The sequence below is a fragment of the Palaemon carinicauda genome, chromosome 19, assembly GCF_036898095.1.
Source record: "Palaemon carinicauda isolate YSFRI2023 chromosome 19, ASM3689809v2, whole genome shotgun sequence".
NCBI classification, from domain to species: Eukaryota; Metazoa; Arthropoda; class Malacostraca; order Decapoda; family Palaemonidae; genus Palaemon; species Palaemon carinicauda.
The window spans coordinates 18,634,124-18,651,623 of NC_090743.1; the positions used below are offsets into that span (position 1 = coordinate 18,634,124).

A 17,500-nucleotide genomic window follows, 5' to 3' on the forward strand; every position below is an offset into this window, starting at 1 on the left:
GACTACAAGAAACTATCGAACTTGAGTGGGTTACGAACCCCAGTCTAGCAGATCGAGAGGGAAGGGGGGGGGGGGAGTGTCCAATAGGCTACCACAGCCACTGTATTGTGGTGAAATCTGATCTGTTTTCGGTATCATAAAATATCTATGGTGGTTTGTGGCGATTATGGAAATAAAAGAAAGGAGTTTTGATAGAATATGATAAAGTAAAGTAAATTCAATTAATACAAAGCAACATGGCTTATACTCAATATAAGGGAACGCATCACTATTCTTAGTTTATGAATCAGGCTCGAGTCATTTTGTCATTCACGAACAAGAAGGATTCTGTTTTAAGGTTGTGCGGTATTTAAATGAGTTTATTGAATTACCAGATTTTAAGACTGTTACAATGAACAAAAGTGGTGAAATGAATGGTGAATATTCTCAAACAGCTGCAATAAGCAACATGCAGTGCACACAAGCACTGTTATCCTACATACTGTTTATTTCAAAATACTGTTCAATCATCCAGTTAAAGCTTGAAATAATGGAAATCTGAAATTTGTATATTCCCGTTTAGCATGTTGTATGGTTAGATGTTATTTTCCTTATGCACATGCAAAGAGAGTGGATGAGTTGAGGCATTCATGTATTCGGTTAGATTGTGGCAAATTGTAGCTGTTGATTTATCGTTATCGAATTACGGTTGGCGTTTGTTGCGGTTATTAAAGATTGAAACATAGATATAAATTCAACGATGTTTTCGGAAGAGAAAGGACATGCACGATTGTGTAAATATATCTGATACAATCCTTTTAAATGAAAAGTGTAACTGAGCAAGCACCCACTACGCGGGAAGAGAGGAAATAGCCAATAGCAGTGGTCTTATGATACGTGGTGGGATCCTTCAGCCAATAGGAGAACGCTTACGAAATTTGAACCAATCATGAACCGCCAGACATAACCGGCTCGGCCGTCTTAGTGTACACATCCACATTTCTCGAGAATCTCGACGAACCACAGTGTTTGAAAGTTTCGCGGCTTATAAGTGTTGTGAAATAATTATCCTTTAATTTACGCATTTTGACAAATTTACATAGTCTAATTTAACTTGCACGATATACGGTATTCTTCAGTGTCTAGTCGACGTGCTGGTTGAGAAACTAGAACCTAGAAAATACTATATTAGTTAATAACAGCAAGTAATAAAAACGGGTTAAGCTAGGCCAACTCACCCGGGAAAAGTTAGTTACCTGGATTACTGCACTTATTAACTTTTGGTGAGTTGAACTTATTTTTCGTTGAGGACATTGTGATTTAAGTTTGAGATAAATTCCCAAGCTAATCTCATACCTCTCTCCTTACTACTTGAAACGTGGGTAAATTTACTGTATAGTTTCGAGCAATGCTAGACATTTAATTGAATATTTCCTTACATAATTGTCTGTGTTTCGAACGAGTTTGACCTTTATTTCTATGGGAAACGAGTACTTTCTAAGATACCGGATTCCCTTGAAAAGCAAGAATTGGACCAGTGTTAATTTGAGAATTTCGGGTGGGCGGAAACAAAACGATTGAAATAAATGTATGCAACCTAACCTTACGCATGACACTTGGTCCTTATCTCTTACGTGCGCCAGGTGGGGGGGGGGGGACGATGCTTTGTCACCTGTAACTCCTCCCCCCCCCTCAGTTTTTTAGTCTAATTAACGATGTCGACTACGGTCTACAGACTGCATACAACAAGAACCCTTTCCTCCTCTTGTTCTCGAACCCTCCAACCTTCCTTCGAAGTCGTAGATTAGAAAACCCTTCAGTACACACTAGTAAGGCTAGGCCTATTACCCATAACTTGTTCGGAACTAGAAGTTTTAGATGGACATTGGATATCCTCCCCGGACTTGGAACTATAATGTCATCTTTCTTATTCTTTGACAGTGACGTTAACAGTAAATGAGCATTACGTGATATGAAATGTTGAATGCTTGGTACGAACTAGATTAAATGATTGTGGAGGTCCTGTAGAGAGTAGGATTCCCCTGCTGTATAGGACCGGAAAAACAACCGTCAAAGTAAATATGTAAAAGGGCGCCTAGTGAAGTTTATTTAGCAATATTGTTATTTAGATAATCAAGGCCGTTGTTGAGAGTAGTTGGGTTGATATCATTGTTGCTCTTGAATATAATATTTTTCAGCATATTATTCTCGCTTCAGTATATATATATATATATATATATATATATATATATATATATATATATATATATATATATATATATAATGTTACATGAAAGTAAAAGTATCTTTAATAATTCTCCCACCTTTTTTTACAGTTAAATGGAAGCCTAGGCCTAAGGCTGAAGTTGAAAGTGTGCACACCATTTAAGGCCCTCAAGTATTCAAGTTTTCAACTGGGTTTGCTGTCCGGGAGAATCTTGGTGAGTGTTGAAATCATTGTTTTGCCAAAGAGGCTGTTTTATTAGGTGAAAGGAGGAAGGTCTTGATAAAACTTATGTTCAAATAACCTCGATAATCTTGTATTTGTGCAAGCAGTATCTTGGAACCAAGGTATAGAGAACACGGTATACTTCAGATGTTGCATTTGATTATGATTTTATTTTCATTACCACTGTGGTTATTTTTTTTTATTTTATTGTTATCGTTGCTTCGGTTGGTGTCCATTTATTGTGTTTGTTAATACAGCTTTATTGTTTTAGTGTTATCAATATATAGTGCTGAGATGCCATAACGGTGAACTTGATGTTTTAAAAAGTATAGTTATAGTACTATGAACCTATTATATTTCATTGTGAAGTTTTACTTATGTTCTGTTTCTTGTCTCATTACAGTATTCTATTCTACTTGCAAGGCACTTCTCCCAGTTTTGGAGGGTAGCCGATATATATATATATATATATATATATATATATATATATATATATATATATATATATATATATATATATATATATATATATATAATGATTATTATAGTTTGAGAGGACGCCAGTTTGGGCGATTGTTATTTTTCTGGATATTATGATTTATGAACATAAGGCATTATTAGGCGCTTACGTTGTTGTTCAAAATTTATGCTACAAACTAGGCCAACTTGATGAGTACTAGTTCAATGATCATCTTTAAGAAATGTCTAAATTTGTTTCACTGCATCATTGATGAGAATCTATTCAGTACTGAATCACTATACCAAGTTCACAGTAGTTTATAACATCTCGGAATGTTCAGGTCACTCCAACAATTCTATGGGTTAACATGTTACCCAAAGTATGTCTGATATAGGTAGTATGTTTGGCCAGGGCACCAGCCGCCCGTTGAGATACTACCACTAGAGAGTTATTGGATCCTTTGACTGGCCAGACAATAATGCATTGGATCCTCTCTCTGGTTACGGCTTATTTTTTCTTTGCCTACACATACACAGTAGTCTGGCCTATTCTTTACAGATTCTCCTCTTTCCTCATACACCTGACAACAATGATATTACTAAACACTTCTTTACCCAAGGGGTTAATTACTGTACTGGAATTGTTCAGTGTACTTTCCTCTTGGTAAGGGTAGAAGAAACTCTTTAGCTATGGTAAGCAGCTCTTCTAGGAGGACGACACTCCAAAATTAAACCATTGTTCTCTAGTCTTGGGTAGTGCCATAGCCTCTGTACCATGGTCTTCCACTGTCTTGGGTTAGAGTTCTCTTGCTTGAGGGTACACTCGGGCACACTATTCTATCCTACTTTTTATTTATTTTTTCCTCTTGATTTTTGGAAATGGTGTGTTGGGCAGGCTTAATAGAAGGGCCTGGGATGCCTGGTGGTTTATCAAGAGGTTGTCTTTTCCTTATCTGATTCTTTTTCTTCTCAAAACCATCCTTACTGTCCTCCCTTCAGTTAAAGTGGCTATCCTGGAGGGTATTTAGCCTTGTATGGTGTATTGGCTCCTCCATGTTGACCAGTTTTTCCGACTTTTTACTATAGTCTATGGGTTTCATCAATCACTTTATCTATAATTCTGTACATATTGTTTTGGTTATAATCCTTTTTAATCTAGTTTTCAACTATAATGTCTCTTTTTTTTATTACTATTAATTCTTATGCTGTCTTGAGACATTGGGCGAAATCCAGGACCAGTACGTCCTAGATTTCGTCAATGTCGTCTTCTGTATTGCAATATTCGTGGTCTTCATGCAAATATTCAAGACCTTACAGTTGCGTCCAGACAGTATATTCTTTTGTGCTCAGAAACTTTGGTTTCTAATACGAGGCACTCATCTGAGCTCCTTATAATGTTGAAACGTGATGCCATCCCTAGGGCCAGGGGAATGGTGGTGTATATTAGGACTGAGTACCCAGCTTCTCATAAGTCCTGCTATCAATGTGGATGTCATGAGATTTAGGTAATAAAAGTTTGTGGCAGGCTTAACAACTTTTATTTGTGTTCGATCTACCAGAATCCAGACATGAATGATTCTATCTTCGATTGTCTTCTTACCATTATGGCTAAGATACAAGAAGATGATAGAAAGGTTTCTTTTGTCTTTGTTGGTGATTTTAATGCTCACCATAGGGAGTGGTTAAATTCTATCTCCTACCGATCGCCATGGCTTAAGAGCTTTAGACTTTGCCTCTGAATTAGGCTGTGAGCAAATCATAGGTGAAGCTACTCACAGGTCTGGAAATTGCTTGAACCTCGTATACACGGACTCTCCTGGCGTTATAACTAGTAAGGGTGGTTCTCCAGTCGGGACATCTGATCATGCATTGATTTCATTAGTAGTGAAGACTGAGCAGCCTGTCCCTGATGTATCATACTCTTGTAAAATTTATATGAAATCCCAAGCAGACTGGAATGGGATTTTGCATGATCTTTTGTGCTTGATTTGGTCACAATTATATAGTAGTGTTGATCCTGGTGTCCCTTTGAATGAGAATCTAGTCAACATAATTGATAGGTGCATCCCTTTGTGTGTGCTAAGATACCGAGTGAAGGACAAGCCCTGGTTCAATGATGATTGTAGACGTGCTTATTTGGAGAATCAGGAGGCCTAGCATCTTTGGAAGGGTAACAAATCAGATTTGTCCTGGAATAACTATACTCGGCTTCGAGCTTTTGCTGAGAGTTTATGCCTCAACTGAAAAGGAATACAATTTAACCATAAAAGAAACCCTTTCTGGTACAACTCAGGAACATAAATGGTGGTCTACCCTTAAATATGCACTCTTTGGTGTAGATGCAACAGTTCCTCCTTTACTTAAACCAGGTGGCTCAGTCACTCGCTGTCCAAAGGAAAAGGAAACCTTTTGGCTGATGTTTTTGACAGTAGACAAAGTAATGAAAAACTTGAACTTCCTCATTCCTGTTTTCCTGAGGCTAAACTAACTAGTTTAGCTTTTCGATCTCGTGAAATTAAAGCTCTGTTGGTGGACCTTGATGCTTAAGGAGGTGTAGACCCAAATGTATTTTTCCTTTGTTTTTATAAAGACTGCAGATTTCTTAGCTCCAAAGTTATCTGTTATTTTGCGCAGGTTAGCAAGAAGAGGAGCTTTTAGCCCTTGTTGGAGAATTGGTAATGTTACTCCTCTATTTAAATGTGCTTGTGGTAGCTCAAGTCCAACTGATTACCGCCCAATTTCCATAACTCCCATATTATCTAAAGTTTTTGAACGTCTTCTGGCAAAACGTCTTAATAGGTTTGCTGAAGGTAATCATTTATTCCCTGGTTTGCAATTTGGTTTTCGTAAAGGCCTTGGAGCATGTGATGCCCTTCTTACAATCTCCAATGCTTTACAGAAATCCCTTGATTGTGGTCAGGAAGTTTGTATGATTGTCCTTGATTTTAGTGCTGCCTTTGACCGTGTTAATCATGAGGCCCTTGTTTTCAAACTCAAACAGTTGGGAGTGGGTGGGTCGTTTCTTAGCATTATTATTGATTTTTTAAATAATAGATTTCAAAGAGTATAGGAATGTGATATCCGGTATTCCACTGGGTAGTGTTCTTGGCCCATTACTTTTCATACTATATACACATGACATGTGGTTTAGCCTAGAAAACAAGCTTGTTGCATATGCAGATGATGCTACTCTCTTTTCATCAATTCCATCCCTGAATGTAGATCTGGGGTTGGTGAATCCCTTGATAGAAATCTAGCTAAAATTGGTGCATGGTGCAAATTATGGGATGTGAAATTGAATCCTAACAAAACTCAAAGTATGATTTTGAGTAGGTCAAGGACGGTGGCTCCTCAACATCTGGATCTCGGTATTGATAATGTTTCTTTAAATTTGTATGACTCTTAAAATTTTAGGTGTGATTCTCGACAGCAAATTTACTTTTGAGAAGCACATTAGGTCTGTGTCTTCTTCAATTGCACAAAAAATTGGCTTATTGAGAAAGTCTTACAAGATTTTTGGTATTCAATCTATTCTGAAGAGGTGTTTTAGTTCTTTCATTCTGCCTTGTTTTGAGTATTTTTCTCCTGTCTGGTTTTCAGCTGCTGATTCTCATCTTAATTTGTTGGACAGAAACTTACGGTCTATTAAATTTCTTATTCATGAACTAGATATTAATCTTTGGCACCGTCGTTCAATTAGCTCATTATGCATGTTGCATAAGGTTTTTCATAACTCTGACCATCCTTTACATTCAGATCTCCCTGGACAATTCTATTCTGTTCCTAATACTAGGCAGGCAGTTAATTCTAATAGCCAGGCCTTCTCCATCATGAGGCTCAATACTACACAGTGTTCTAGAAGTTTTATTCCAGCTGTGACCGAGTTGTGGAATGATCTTCCTAATCGGGTGGTTGGGTCAGTGGAACTTCGAAGGTTCAAGGTTACAGCTGGTGTTTTTATTTTGACCATGCTGGCATGAGTCTTTTTATAGTTTATATATGACATATCTTTTGATTTTGGTCTCATGCCATGGGGAAACACTAACTGTCGCCTAAGTACATATATTCATTAATAATCCCTAGAAGTTCGTCCTTAATTAACCCTTACATATGATTTCTATGCATTTTCATTGAGCATCATCATAGTTTTTCTCATATCCATTTTCAGTCGTACATTTCTGCTTTCTCTATTCAAATCCTCTATGATTTGTAATTCCTCCCATGATTCACTAAGTACAACTGTTATCTTGAATGTTAAATTGTTAGGGTATCCACGTTGATGTTAATTCCTACTTTTTCCAAATGAAAACTTAAAAACTACATTCTAGGTCCGCTGTGACTAGTTTAGGAGAAATGGGATCTCCTGGTCTAACTCCTTTCTCAATTGGAATGTTCTTACTAGCATTATGTAGTTTTGAGATGGTTGTGCTTCCTCTTCTTGTATAGATATCTTCCAGTGTTCTAAGATAGGATTCATCTGTTTCTTGGTATAAATGGCTGTCATTACTGAAGAAATTTGAGAGAATTAAAAGCCTTCTCATAATCTCTAAATCTCTACATAGTGCTTTGTCATACTTTGCAGATTTTTCTAGTAGTTGGTTATTTACATGGATATGGTCAGTTGTTTCTAAAGTCTGCCTGCTCTCTTGGTTGATTGAAGTCTAGCTGTCTTTATATTCGGCCTAATATGATCTTTGTGAATATTTTATATGTTATGGAGAGTAAACTTATTCAAAGTTAATTTATCAGGTCTTTTGTGTCTCCTTTTTTGGAATTGATATAATAATAAAGTATTCCAAGTTTTAGGTACATAACATTCTTGCAGTTATTTTGTATAAAGTTCAGTGAGTTTTACTTCTGTGAAATGTCTATTTATCATTAAATCACTTATTAGGCCATCTTCTGTTTGGTGTTTAGTCTCCTTTCATGCTTTTTAATGCTTTCTTTACTTTTCTGGCTCAGATGTTTCATGATTTCTATTGGCAAAGTTATTTCTTATATCACTTCTAAAACATTGTATAGAAACCCTCTGCAATTTTAATCACTCCATCCCATTTGTTTCCATTTTGATCCTTTAAAGCAAATATATGTTGGTGTCCTTATCCAAGTTGTTCTTTTCATCAACTTGATGCCTGTCCCTTTCTGAAGTGCATCCACAATTTTAGTCTAGTCATGTTTATTATTGTTTTTAGGTTTTTTTTTTTTTCCTCTGATTATAGTTCATCTCTTATGGAGTTTACCTTAATTTCCATTTTTCCTTATATTTTAGTTTTGTTCTGATAGTTTTCCTTGATCTTGTTTAGGAACTTTTCCACCTATCCCTTGTGCCGATTCCAATACAAATTATGTTAGATTACTATCCATTTCTTGTTTACTTGTTTACATTTCGTCATGTAGTTTGGAGTACATATTTTGTATTGCTAAACGAAATTTTTCCCTTATTACAAGATCGTTTATTTTCCTTCTTAAAATTAGTTTTTTCTTTCCTTAGATCTAGATAAATTTTACCTCCCACTATTTTTTGGTTGCTTGATTTTAACAGGTTTAACACTGTTACATCTTTTGCTAAATTAACTTTTTCCCTTGAGCATAGAATCTATTTCAATTTTCGTTCCTTCGTTTGGGCTTCTAAATGTTCATTTTCTATGTTCTTTTTAATAGAGTAAGGTGTTCACAATGTTTAAATTGTTTCTTCCAGCTAATTCTACAAGCATGTCATTCCTTGTACCTACTCCAAATCTACCAACTTGTTTGTCTTCTTTATTTTGACATACTTTAACACTGAAATCACCTAAAGCAAATTTAGATAGATTCCTAGGTTTTTTTTTTTCAAAAAAATCTCCAGATCTTCATGAAAATTTTCTATTCCTCGTGGGATATTATTGGTGCATTTATTTTAATTATCTATAGTTGACACCGCTTATTTAGTTAGGTAACCAATCCTGCAATTCTATCTCTGACACTAGAATATTCTTCTGTTATACCTGCAATATTTTTATTAATAAATAAAACCTTTCCATTTCGTTTGTTCTTTTTATTTCCTCTAAAGAAAAATATATGACCCCCCTTTATCTCTAGAAGATTTCCCAGTTCACCTAATTTTATTTAATTCGTCTATATCCCAATTTATTTATTTCACCTCTCCTAGTAACACAGCAAGATTTTCTTCCTTAGGATGTTGACATTGCACGATGCAAGGTTCAATTTCGAAAGGTGGCCTGTTCTAATACAGAGATTTTTAGCGCTCTTGCAGTGGTAGGCTACGTATCTGGGGCCACCTTGGGTGGGGCAGTTGATCCATTGCCACTGTGGACTGGGGGCCAAGATGGGGGTGGTTTTATCCATGTCTGGGTTTTGGACAGTTCATCACCACGCAGGTCACTGCAGATTGGTGATGATGGGAGACTTTGGTCTGATTGTTCACGGAAACCAACGTAGTAGGGGTGGCCCTGACCAGTAGAGCTTTACTGATCATGGTATTATGTAAATTTTTCTCACCTTTTAACTTTTTAAGGTATCCCCACTCAGGAAAGGATATATATATATATATATATATATATATATATATATATATATATATATATATATATATGTGTGTGTGTGTGTGTGTGTGTGTAAGTATGGTTTACAAACATGTATTACACATATATGTATTTGTTGATATCCACTTTAGGTTAAAATATCTTAAATTACGGTAATCAGACCTATCGTAGGGGGAATTATCTGTACCGTAGGGTAATAAACGGCGTACTCACGATACTGTTACCTTGTTTGTATATATAAAAATAATGTCGTCTTCTTTTCAAACAATTTAGGATAGTGATAAAATTCTATTAAAAAGGGGAACATGTTTTAGGGTAATGCAGACCTCCCTCATGGATACTCCGAAGTAGAGTTTTACCCGGGGGGGGGGGGGTGTTTGCACGAGTGAAGTAATAATTATTGCATGAACTCATATGAGATATACTGTCTTATCACCCGTTTCCATGTCAAATTTATAGACTGAACTATAGTACTATATGTAAGGATAAAAAGTGGAAATGGGTAAATCAGTCACTATTTATTGTGTAAGCTACATCATCTCTCAGTCTAACTCACTACTGTCCAAAGAGAATATAATTTTTTTTGCCTCATATTAGGTCTACGTGAAATGGATGTCCGTTATTTTCCTTTATTCATTCTTAGCTCACAGATGTTTCATTGCAGCCTCAAGCTTCAATAGCTGAGAGCTGTTATACATTATTGTAACGAATAACACTCACAAAAGCATTACAAAAGCATGTGATTAATGGTTATGTCGTCATTGTGATTCATGAGGGTTGGAATTATCTGTATAGTTAGAAATAAACTTAGATTGTGTTAATAGTGATGATTAATTAGAATAGCAATTGCAGACTTATAAATACTGTTATACATTCTTTAATATGAATTGTATAAGTTACCTGCTTGTTGATATCTGCTTGAATTGTACAGGTGTTATCAGTTGGCATATGAGTCATATTGGCTGATTGGTGACTATGAATGCCTGGCAGGTGCGGCTAATCGTGAATGAAGTACCCACCAAGTGGATGTGTGGCTCGTTTGGACCATTCTACCTACCTACTGAATCCAAGTGGGGAGGTAAAATACATATCACCACTTATGTAAGAAATACTGTATGCAACCGCTTGGAAAAATATTTGTTTATTTGCGATACAAAATGTACGTGTCATTTGCTTAAATTTACTACGTGATAAAAATTGAATAAACAAGTTGCCCTCATTCGTAAATGAAGTTTAGTCGACCTGTTTAACAAATTTAGACCTGCTAAACAAGCATATATGTTGTAATATCTCGACTTCGTATGTATTTTGTCCAGTGTGTAACATTATCAAGTACAACAAATCTTCACTACTAGTATTATTATTGATAACTCCAATAACATTTCAATCTCACCAATCAACAACGTTTACAAATGATGGCCATAGCCATGGTGCCAGTTCACGCTGCTTCGAAGAGCGTTCGATGAAGGGAATGGGCTATAATGAGACGTTGTGGGGAGATCTCTTCCTTGGTAGATGCAAAGAGGGCTCATGGTCTTCAGGCAGTCTTCGTCAGTTATGTAGAAGGAATGCTCATAGGAAAGGCTGGCGCACTGCCCCTTCATCACCTTCTCAGGGGCCTGATAGTAGCGATCGCAAATGGTCTCTGACGTGGCCGTTGTGACATTTCGTTGGATGCAGGTGGGGCTGTACCTGTTGACAGAAGTGGACAAGACTGAGTTTGTCTCATTGCAAAGACTGACTAGAAGTAAAAACACTGTGGATTGCTGTGGAGTTTACAAAATCCTTTGTGTAACTGCATTAGCTTTTGGGACTGCCAATGCTTACAGATATTATGTACCTAAATATCTGTATAAAAAAATAATATTGCAGAAAAAGGATTTATTGAAGCTTGGCCCAAAAAGTAAGAAGCGTTTTGAGTAATATAATATTTCGGTCTGAATCATCTTACCTCGTCGCCCAGAAGGGAGATCTCATCTCCATAGGGGAGCCATCCAGCCATGTCCATCCAACAGTGGTATTTGCGATTGATCCCCCAATCCAGAAATTAGAGGACAGCTCTGTAAGAAAAACATTTTCAATCTGTTGAAAAAACCCCATGTCATAATTGCCATTTTATAATTTTCTATTCTATAAATAAGTTTTTTTCTTTTAATAAAGAATATCAATAAAAATACATTAATCTTCAATACCATTCCGGAAAGTATCTGTGAAAATCAGAAAATTTGACTACATCGATTTAAAAAAAAATCTTTAGAGGATTTTCTTCCTTTGGGGAAGAACTAAGAAAATTTTGACCAGCTTAGTTTTATATGATCCAGACACCAATATTGAAATACAGTTTAATCATTCAAAGAAGGACAGGAAGAATGTGGAAGAGGTATCTTGATGTAGAACCTCACCGTATCTCTGCAGGTGTCGAACTATTTCTGCAAAGTGGCTGGTGTTCTTAATCGTCAAGAGGTCGCCGTCCAAGACGCCACAAAATGCACCAGCTTCGGCCCAGCTCATCTGTACAGAAGACAATCCCCATGTTGTCATAAAAGAACGGAAAAAGGTTCAACCCTATGAATGAAATAGGTTTCAAACCAAATATTACATTAGATGAAAACTACCGTGGACTATTGAATTCGGTATATTATCACAAAGAATAATACATAGTTTATTCAATACTTAGTAGATTATGTAGGTTTTTATGTGGTATGTTAAACGTATTTTTGGATTTTATTTTACTCCTGTGAAAATTATGATTACGACTAAAATTATGCAATAATTGAATTACTTTACCATTAAAATTATGCAATTATTGAACAGAGTTATAGTTCTGGAAAGTGAAGAGAAACATCGTAAGTTAATCAACATAAAATATTGTGTTACCAAATGCACTATATGGATGTGAATCACATGAAGACTGTTCATTAACCATTGGGACCTGGACTAATGTACATAGAGTGACAGAAATAGACAGATGGAGATTTCCACTTACGAGGCCTATGTGGAAAATTGAGAGGCACTGATCTCCTACCAGTGTGTACATCTTGGGGCATCTATCGTGTGAGATTGAGTTGGGCACGGCTAAGTGGAACTTCTCTGCCAATTCCTTCGATTTCTCAAGATTATTTTCTGTGAAGGGAAAGAAAACAAAATTATATGTTCAATGAAGGTTTCTCTCAAGTTCTTTGTTATATTTTGGTTGTGAAAGATATCAAAAGCAAATCTGAACTTGGTGCCGTACCTTTTACATAACCTTATTTATACTGTTGTTGCGATAGGTTTACTTGTGAATTCACCTTATGATAGGAAGACTTTACTAGTTACTTAACTCTTTATAATACTTTAGTGGGAAGAGATTATTTTATTAAATGAATTCAGTCTGTGAAAAAAATAGCTTACCTCTTATTTAACTTTGTTTATACTGTAATGGGAATAGATTTAGCTGTGAATTCACCCTGTGATAAGAAAGAAGAGTGTACCTTTTACTTAACTTTATTTGCACTGTAGTGGGAATAGATTTTCCTGTGAATTCACCTTATGATAAGGAGAGTTTACCTGTTACTCAACCTTTTTTTATACTGTAATGGGAATAGATTTACTTGTGAATTCATCTTATAATAATGAGAGTTGACCTGTTATTTAACCTTATTTATACTATAGTGGGAATAGATTTACTCATGAATTGACCCTATGGTAATAAGAGTTTTCTTGTTACCTAAGCTTATTTATACTGTAGTGAGAATAGATTTACCACTGAACTCACATAATAATAAGAGTTTACCTTTTACTTAACCTTATTTATACTGTAATGGGAATGAATTTACCTCTGAATAAAATTCTCCTTTTGGTATCGGTATACCTGTTACTTAGCGTTGTCTATACTGTAGTGGGAATAGATTTACCTGTGAATTCACTTTATGATGAGAAGAGTTAATATGTTACTTAACTTTGTTTATAACCAGAGAATTGTATGTTTTGATTATATTATTTCATTCGAAAAAAATTACCTGTTATTTCTCCCAGTAGAGAGAACTTGTCGAGTTTATCAATCCTTCCAGACCGAAGCATCTGCAGTAAATAAATATAAAGATAAATGAATGATTGAGATTCACGAATTTACATTTTTTTCAGAATTAATCAGGAAATTTATTTTAATTGCCTTCATTTTTTTTATATAAAACCGATTATAATAAAAGAAATTAATAATTTTCCGTACCGTATTATATTTTTTGTCTTGAAAATTTAGAGCAGAAATATTAATGATTTTTGTCTTTAAAACACGAATACCGAAATATGTTCTTTATCATGCATGCAGAAAATTACATATAAAAAATAGATAAAGTAAGTCTACCGGTTTATACACCAAATAAGATAAAATTAAAGAAATAAAATCACGTATTTACCAAACAAACACGCAAGTCCAGGTTGCCCTCACAGTGGGGAGCTTCCGAGAAACAGTACTCTGAGATCTTAACGCATTTGGTCTCTCCATTCCTTGTACACTCCACGTAGTTATTCTGGCATAAGGTGTTCCTCCATATCTTTTTAAAGGACAGAAATAGGTTTTGTAATGGCCTGAATGACACATTCGCAGTTGTCATTCAACTCAATCTCATTCTTAGACAACCACTTCTATCATTCGAGCATTTAACCTTTCCCCAATTCAACCAACGTTACTCACTCTTGATAACCAATAAAGATTTATAAAGTACAATTATCTTCAGATATATAAATTGATTCTCTTAATGAATTGATTAGCATACAGTTATCACGTGAACCACACTTACAGCACATAATTCCGGGTCTTCGTCAGAGGCATCCGCGCATGAGTTATAATCACCGCAGATGGAAGAATGGGAGATGCACTTAGTGTCATTGTTGCAAGCTATGTAGTCGTTACTGCAGCCGATGACAACTGAAAAAGATTAAGATTCGTTACTCGTGATTGCATAGTCATCATCTCGAGGTGAAAGAGAGACACAATGAGTGAGAGGTAGATGTGCTATCATAAATAATAGAGGGAAATGAAATTGTTAACCCAAACACCCGCTATTATTATTATTATTAGAAGCTAAGCTACAACCCTAGTTGGAAAAGCAAGATGCTGCAAGCCCAAGGACTTCAACAGAGAAAAATAGCTCGGTACGGAAAGGAAACAAGGAAATGAATACATTATAAGGGAAGTAATACAATCAAAATAAAATGTTGTAAGAACAGTAACAACATTAAATTAGATCTTTCATATATAAACTTTAAAAACTTAAAAAAAACAAAAACAAGAAGATAAATAAGAGAGAACTGCGTTCCCGAGTATACCTTAGAGAGAGAGAGAACTCTAATCCAAGACAGTGGAAGGCAATGGTACAGAGGCTATGGCACTACCCAAGACTAGAGAACAATGGTTTGATTTTGGATTGTCCTCTTAGAAGAGCTGCTTACCATAGCTAAAGAGTCTCTTCTACCCTTACTAAGAGGAAAGTAACCACTGAACAATTACAGTGCAGTAGATAACCCCTTAAGAGTAGAATTGCTTGGTACCATCAGTGTTGTCAGGTGTATGAGGACAGAGGAGAGTGTGGAAAGAATATGCCAGACTATTCGGTGTATGTGTAGGCAAAGACAGGATGAGCCATAACGAGAGAGAGGGATCCAATGTAGTACTCTCTGGCCAGTCAAAGGACCCAATATCTCCTTGGCCAACCTTCTACAGAGAGAGAGAGAGAGAGAGAGAGAGAGAGAGAGAGAGAGAGAGAGAGAGAGAGAGAGAGAGATGTAATTATGAAATATTAATATCTGAAATATTGTTAGAAAAATCAAATTTTCTCTTTGAAAGTACTAATGCTTTTATACTACTACTAATGATTCACTTACCCTGCATTCCTGCGGAGAGAAGCAGCAGTAAGGCAATTGATTTCATCTTGCCAATGAGTTCCTACAATGTTTGCAATCAAACCTGAAATTAGAAAATGTATCATTCATTAGTTGTCCGAGTATCCTTGTTCCTCTTTTGTATGCTTGACATGAACAATGAGAAACTAGACGACTGCAAGGCATCTTAAGTCTATTGTGTATTGTAAGTTCAGGCGTTACAACGAGTCTATTCGAATGGCTTGATGCAATTCCTAATAGCGAGCTGCTGACACCATAACTCATCATGCCTAGATGATCTGCTTCAAAAATGTTTTATATGTAATTCACCTGGGCTTATAGCATCCGGGTTTTCCAACTAGTGTTGTAGCTTAGCAAGTAATAATAATAATAATAATAATAATAATAATAATAATAATAATAATAATAATAATAATTTGTTGCTTGGACAGACATGAAGAGGGTGGGGTGGGGGTTAGTTCAAGGACAGACATTGTGTTCTATATTTTGTTTTGTGGGTTTTTATGGAATTTATTATTATTAATTATTATTATTATTATTATTATTAGTAGTAGTAGTAGTAGTAGTAGTAGTAGTATTTGTGTTAACAGTGGTATTATTAAAACATGAAATATTGAAGAAAAACGAGAGAGAGAGAGAGAGAGAGAGAGAGAGAGAGAGAGAGAGAGAGAGAGAGAGAGAGAGAGAGAGAGAGAGAGAGAGAGAGAAGTAGGAGTTACAAAGAACTCTTGAGAGAAATGGAAATAGGAAAGATTTTCCTTGGAGACAAAGGTCATGACCCAAGATCCAAGAGGTCCGTCTTATATTATTATTATTATTATTATTATTATTATTATTATTATTATTATTATTATACTTACAAGCTAGGCTATAACCCTAGTTAGTAAAGCAGGATGCTATAAGCACAAGGTTTCTAACGGGGAAAAATAGCTTAGTGAGTAAAGGAAAATAGAATATCTTAAGAACACTAGCAACATAAAAATAAATATTTTGTATATAAACTGAAAATTTAACAACACAAGAGGAAGAGAAATAAAATAGCATAGTGTGCCCGAGTGTACCTTCAAGCAAGAGAATTCTAACCCAAGACAGTGGAAGACTATGGTACAGAGGCTATAGCACTACCCAAGACCTATTCTCTTGGCATTTGGTTTTCATTGTCATACTGAAGCTTGCACCAGTCTGTTAAGGTTTGCTGTCAAAACCTTCTCATTACCTGATCGATGACTCCATCTCTATTTGCTAACTGCTACCAAGCTGTGGGATTCTCCATCTGCTTCTGCTTTTTCGTTCAAAAAAGCGATGTGGATAAATGAGAAGGAAATGCAGGTTTCAATTTATAACTATCTTTAAGCTAATTTTCAACATTACGTTGTTCAAGTTCAGGTGTTCATTGTCATTTGTTTGTTTATACCTCCGGCAAAGTTTTTGTTGTTTATGGACACCATAGTGAGTATAGGAATGTGATGTCTGGTGTTCCTCAAGATAGTGGTCTTGGCCCATTACGTTTGATACAATGTACACACGACATGTGGTTTGACATAGAAAAGAAGCTCATTGCATATGCAGGTGACGCAAGTCTCTTTGAGTTAATTCCATCTCCTGAAGGTAGATCTGGTGTTGCCGAATTCCTTAATGTAGATTTAGCTAAAAATTAGTGAATGGTGCTAATTGTGGGGCATGAAGTTTAACCCTAACAAATCTCAATGTATGTTTGTAAGAAGGTCAAGGGCAGTAGCTCTACAACATCCGGATCTCATCACTGATAATGTTTTTTTTTTAAGTGTATCAGTTTTAAAATTTTAGGTGTGATACTTGATGGCAAATTTACTTTTGAGAAACAAACTCGGTCTCTCTCTTCCTCAATTGCACAAATAATAGGATTATTGAGTATCTAAATATTTTCGGTGATCAATCTTCTGTGAAGAAGTGTTTTAATTATTTCATTCTGTCTTGTTTCGAGCATTGTTCTCCTGTGTTGTCTTCAGCTGTAGAATCTCATCTTAATTTGTTAGACATGAACTTACGGTGTATTAAATGTCTTATTCCTGATCTAGTAGTTAATCTCTAGCACCATCCTTGCATTCAGATCTCCTCAGACAGTTCCCTCCTGTTCGTAATACTAGGCAGGCAGTTAATTCTAATAGCCAGGCCTTCTCCACCATAAGGCTCAATACTACACAATATT

The 17,500-nt window shown here is 35.7% G+C and overlaps 3 protein-coding genes and 1 long non-coding RNA gene across 6 annotated transcripts in view; 2 read left to right on the plus strand and 2 right to left on the minus strand.

The window, feature by feature from the left end:
* Window positions 1-17,500, minus strand: part of LOC137658497 (adhesive plaque matrix protein-like) — a 1,563,467-nt gene that overhangs the window by 847,105 nt on the left and 698,862 nt on the right. The window lies entirely within an intron of this gene.
* LOC137658493 (uncharacterized) overlaps window positions 1-17,500 on the plus strand; it is a 444,691-nt gene that overhangs the window by 51,046 nt on the left and 376,145 nt on the right. The window lies entirely within an intron of this gene.
* LOC137658159 (uncharacterized) overlaps window positions 825-17,500 on the plus strand; it is a 167,597-nt gene continuing 150,921 nt past the window's right edge. Inside the window, exons 1-2 of the long non-coding RNA XR_011047265.1 lie at window positions 825-1,262; window positions 2,316-2,420. This is a non-coding gene — a long non-coding RNA (uncharacterized lncRNA). The remainder of the gene's footprint in view (window positions 1,263-2,315; window positions 2,421-17,500) is intronic.
* LOC137658490 (uncharacterized) overlaps window positions 9,930-17,500 on the minus strand; it is a 10,160-nt gene continuing 2,589 nt past the window's right edge. The window contains exons 2-9 of one of the 2 annotated variants that reach the window (XM_068393244.1): window positions 15,295-15,376; window positions 14,211-14,338; window positions 13,827-13,964; window positions 13,431-13,491; window positions 12,416-12,552; window positions 11,832-11,940; window positions 11,381-11,489; window positions 9,930-11,121 (exon numbers count right to left, since the gene is read on the minus strand). In XM_068393244.1, coding sequence (XP_068249345.1) covers window positions 10,836-11,121; window positions 11,381-11,489; window positions 11,832-11,940; window positions 12,416-12,552; window positions 13,431-13,491; window positions 13,827-13,964; window positions 14,211-14,338; window positions 15,295-15,340 — 1,014 coding nt within the window. In that variant the 5' untranslated portion in view covers window positions 15,341-15,376 and the 3' untranslated portion in view covers window positions 9,930-10,835. Of the gene's footprint in view, window positions 11,122-11,380; window positions 11,490-11,831; window positions 11,941-12,415; window positions 12,553-13,430; window positions 13,492-13,826; window positions 13,965-14,210; window positions 14,339-15,294; window positions 15,379-17,500 lie in introns of those variants that run through there. The other variant, XM_068393245.1, reaches the window with a different exon arrangement.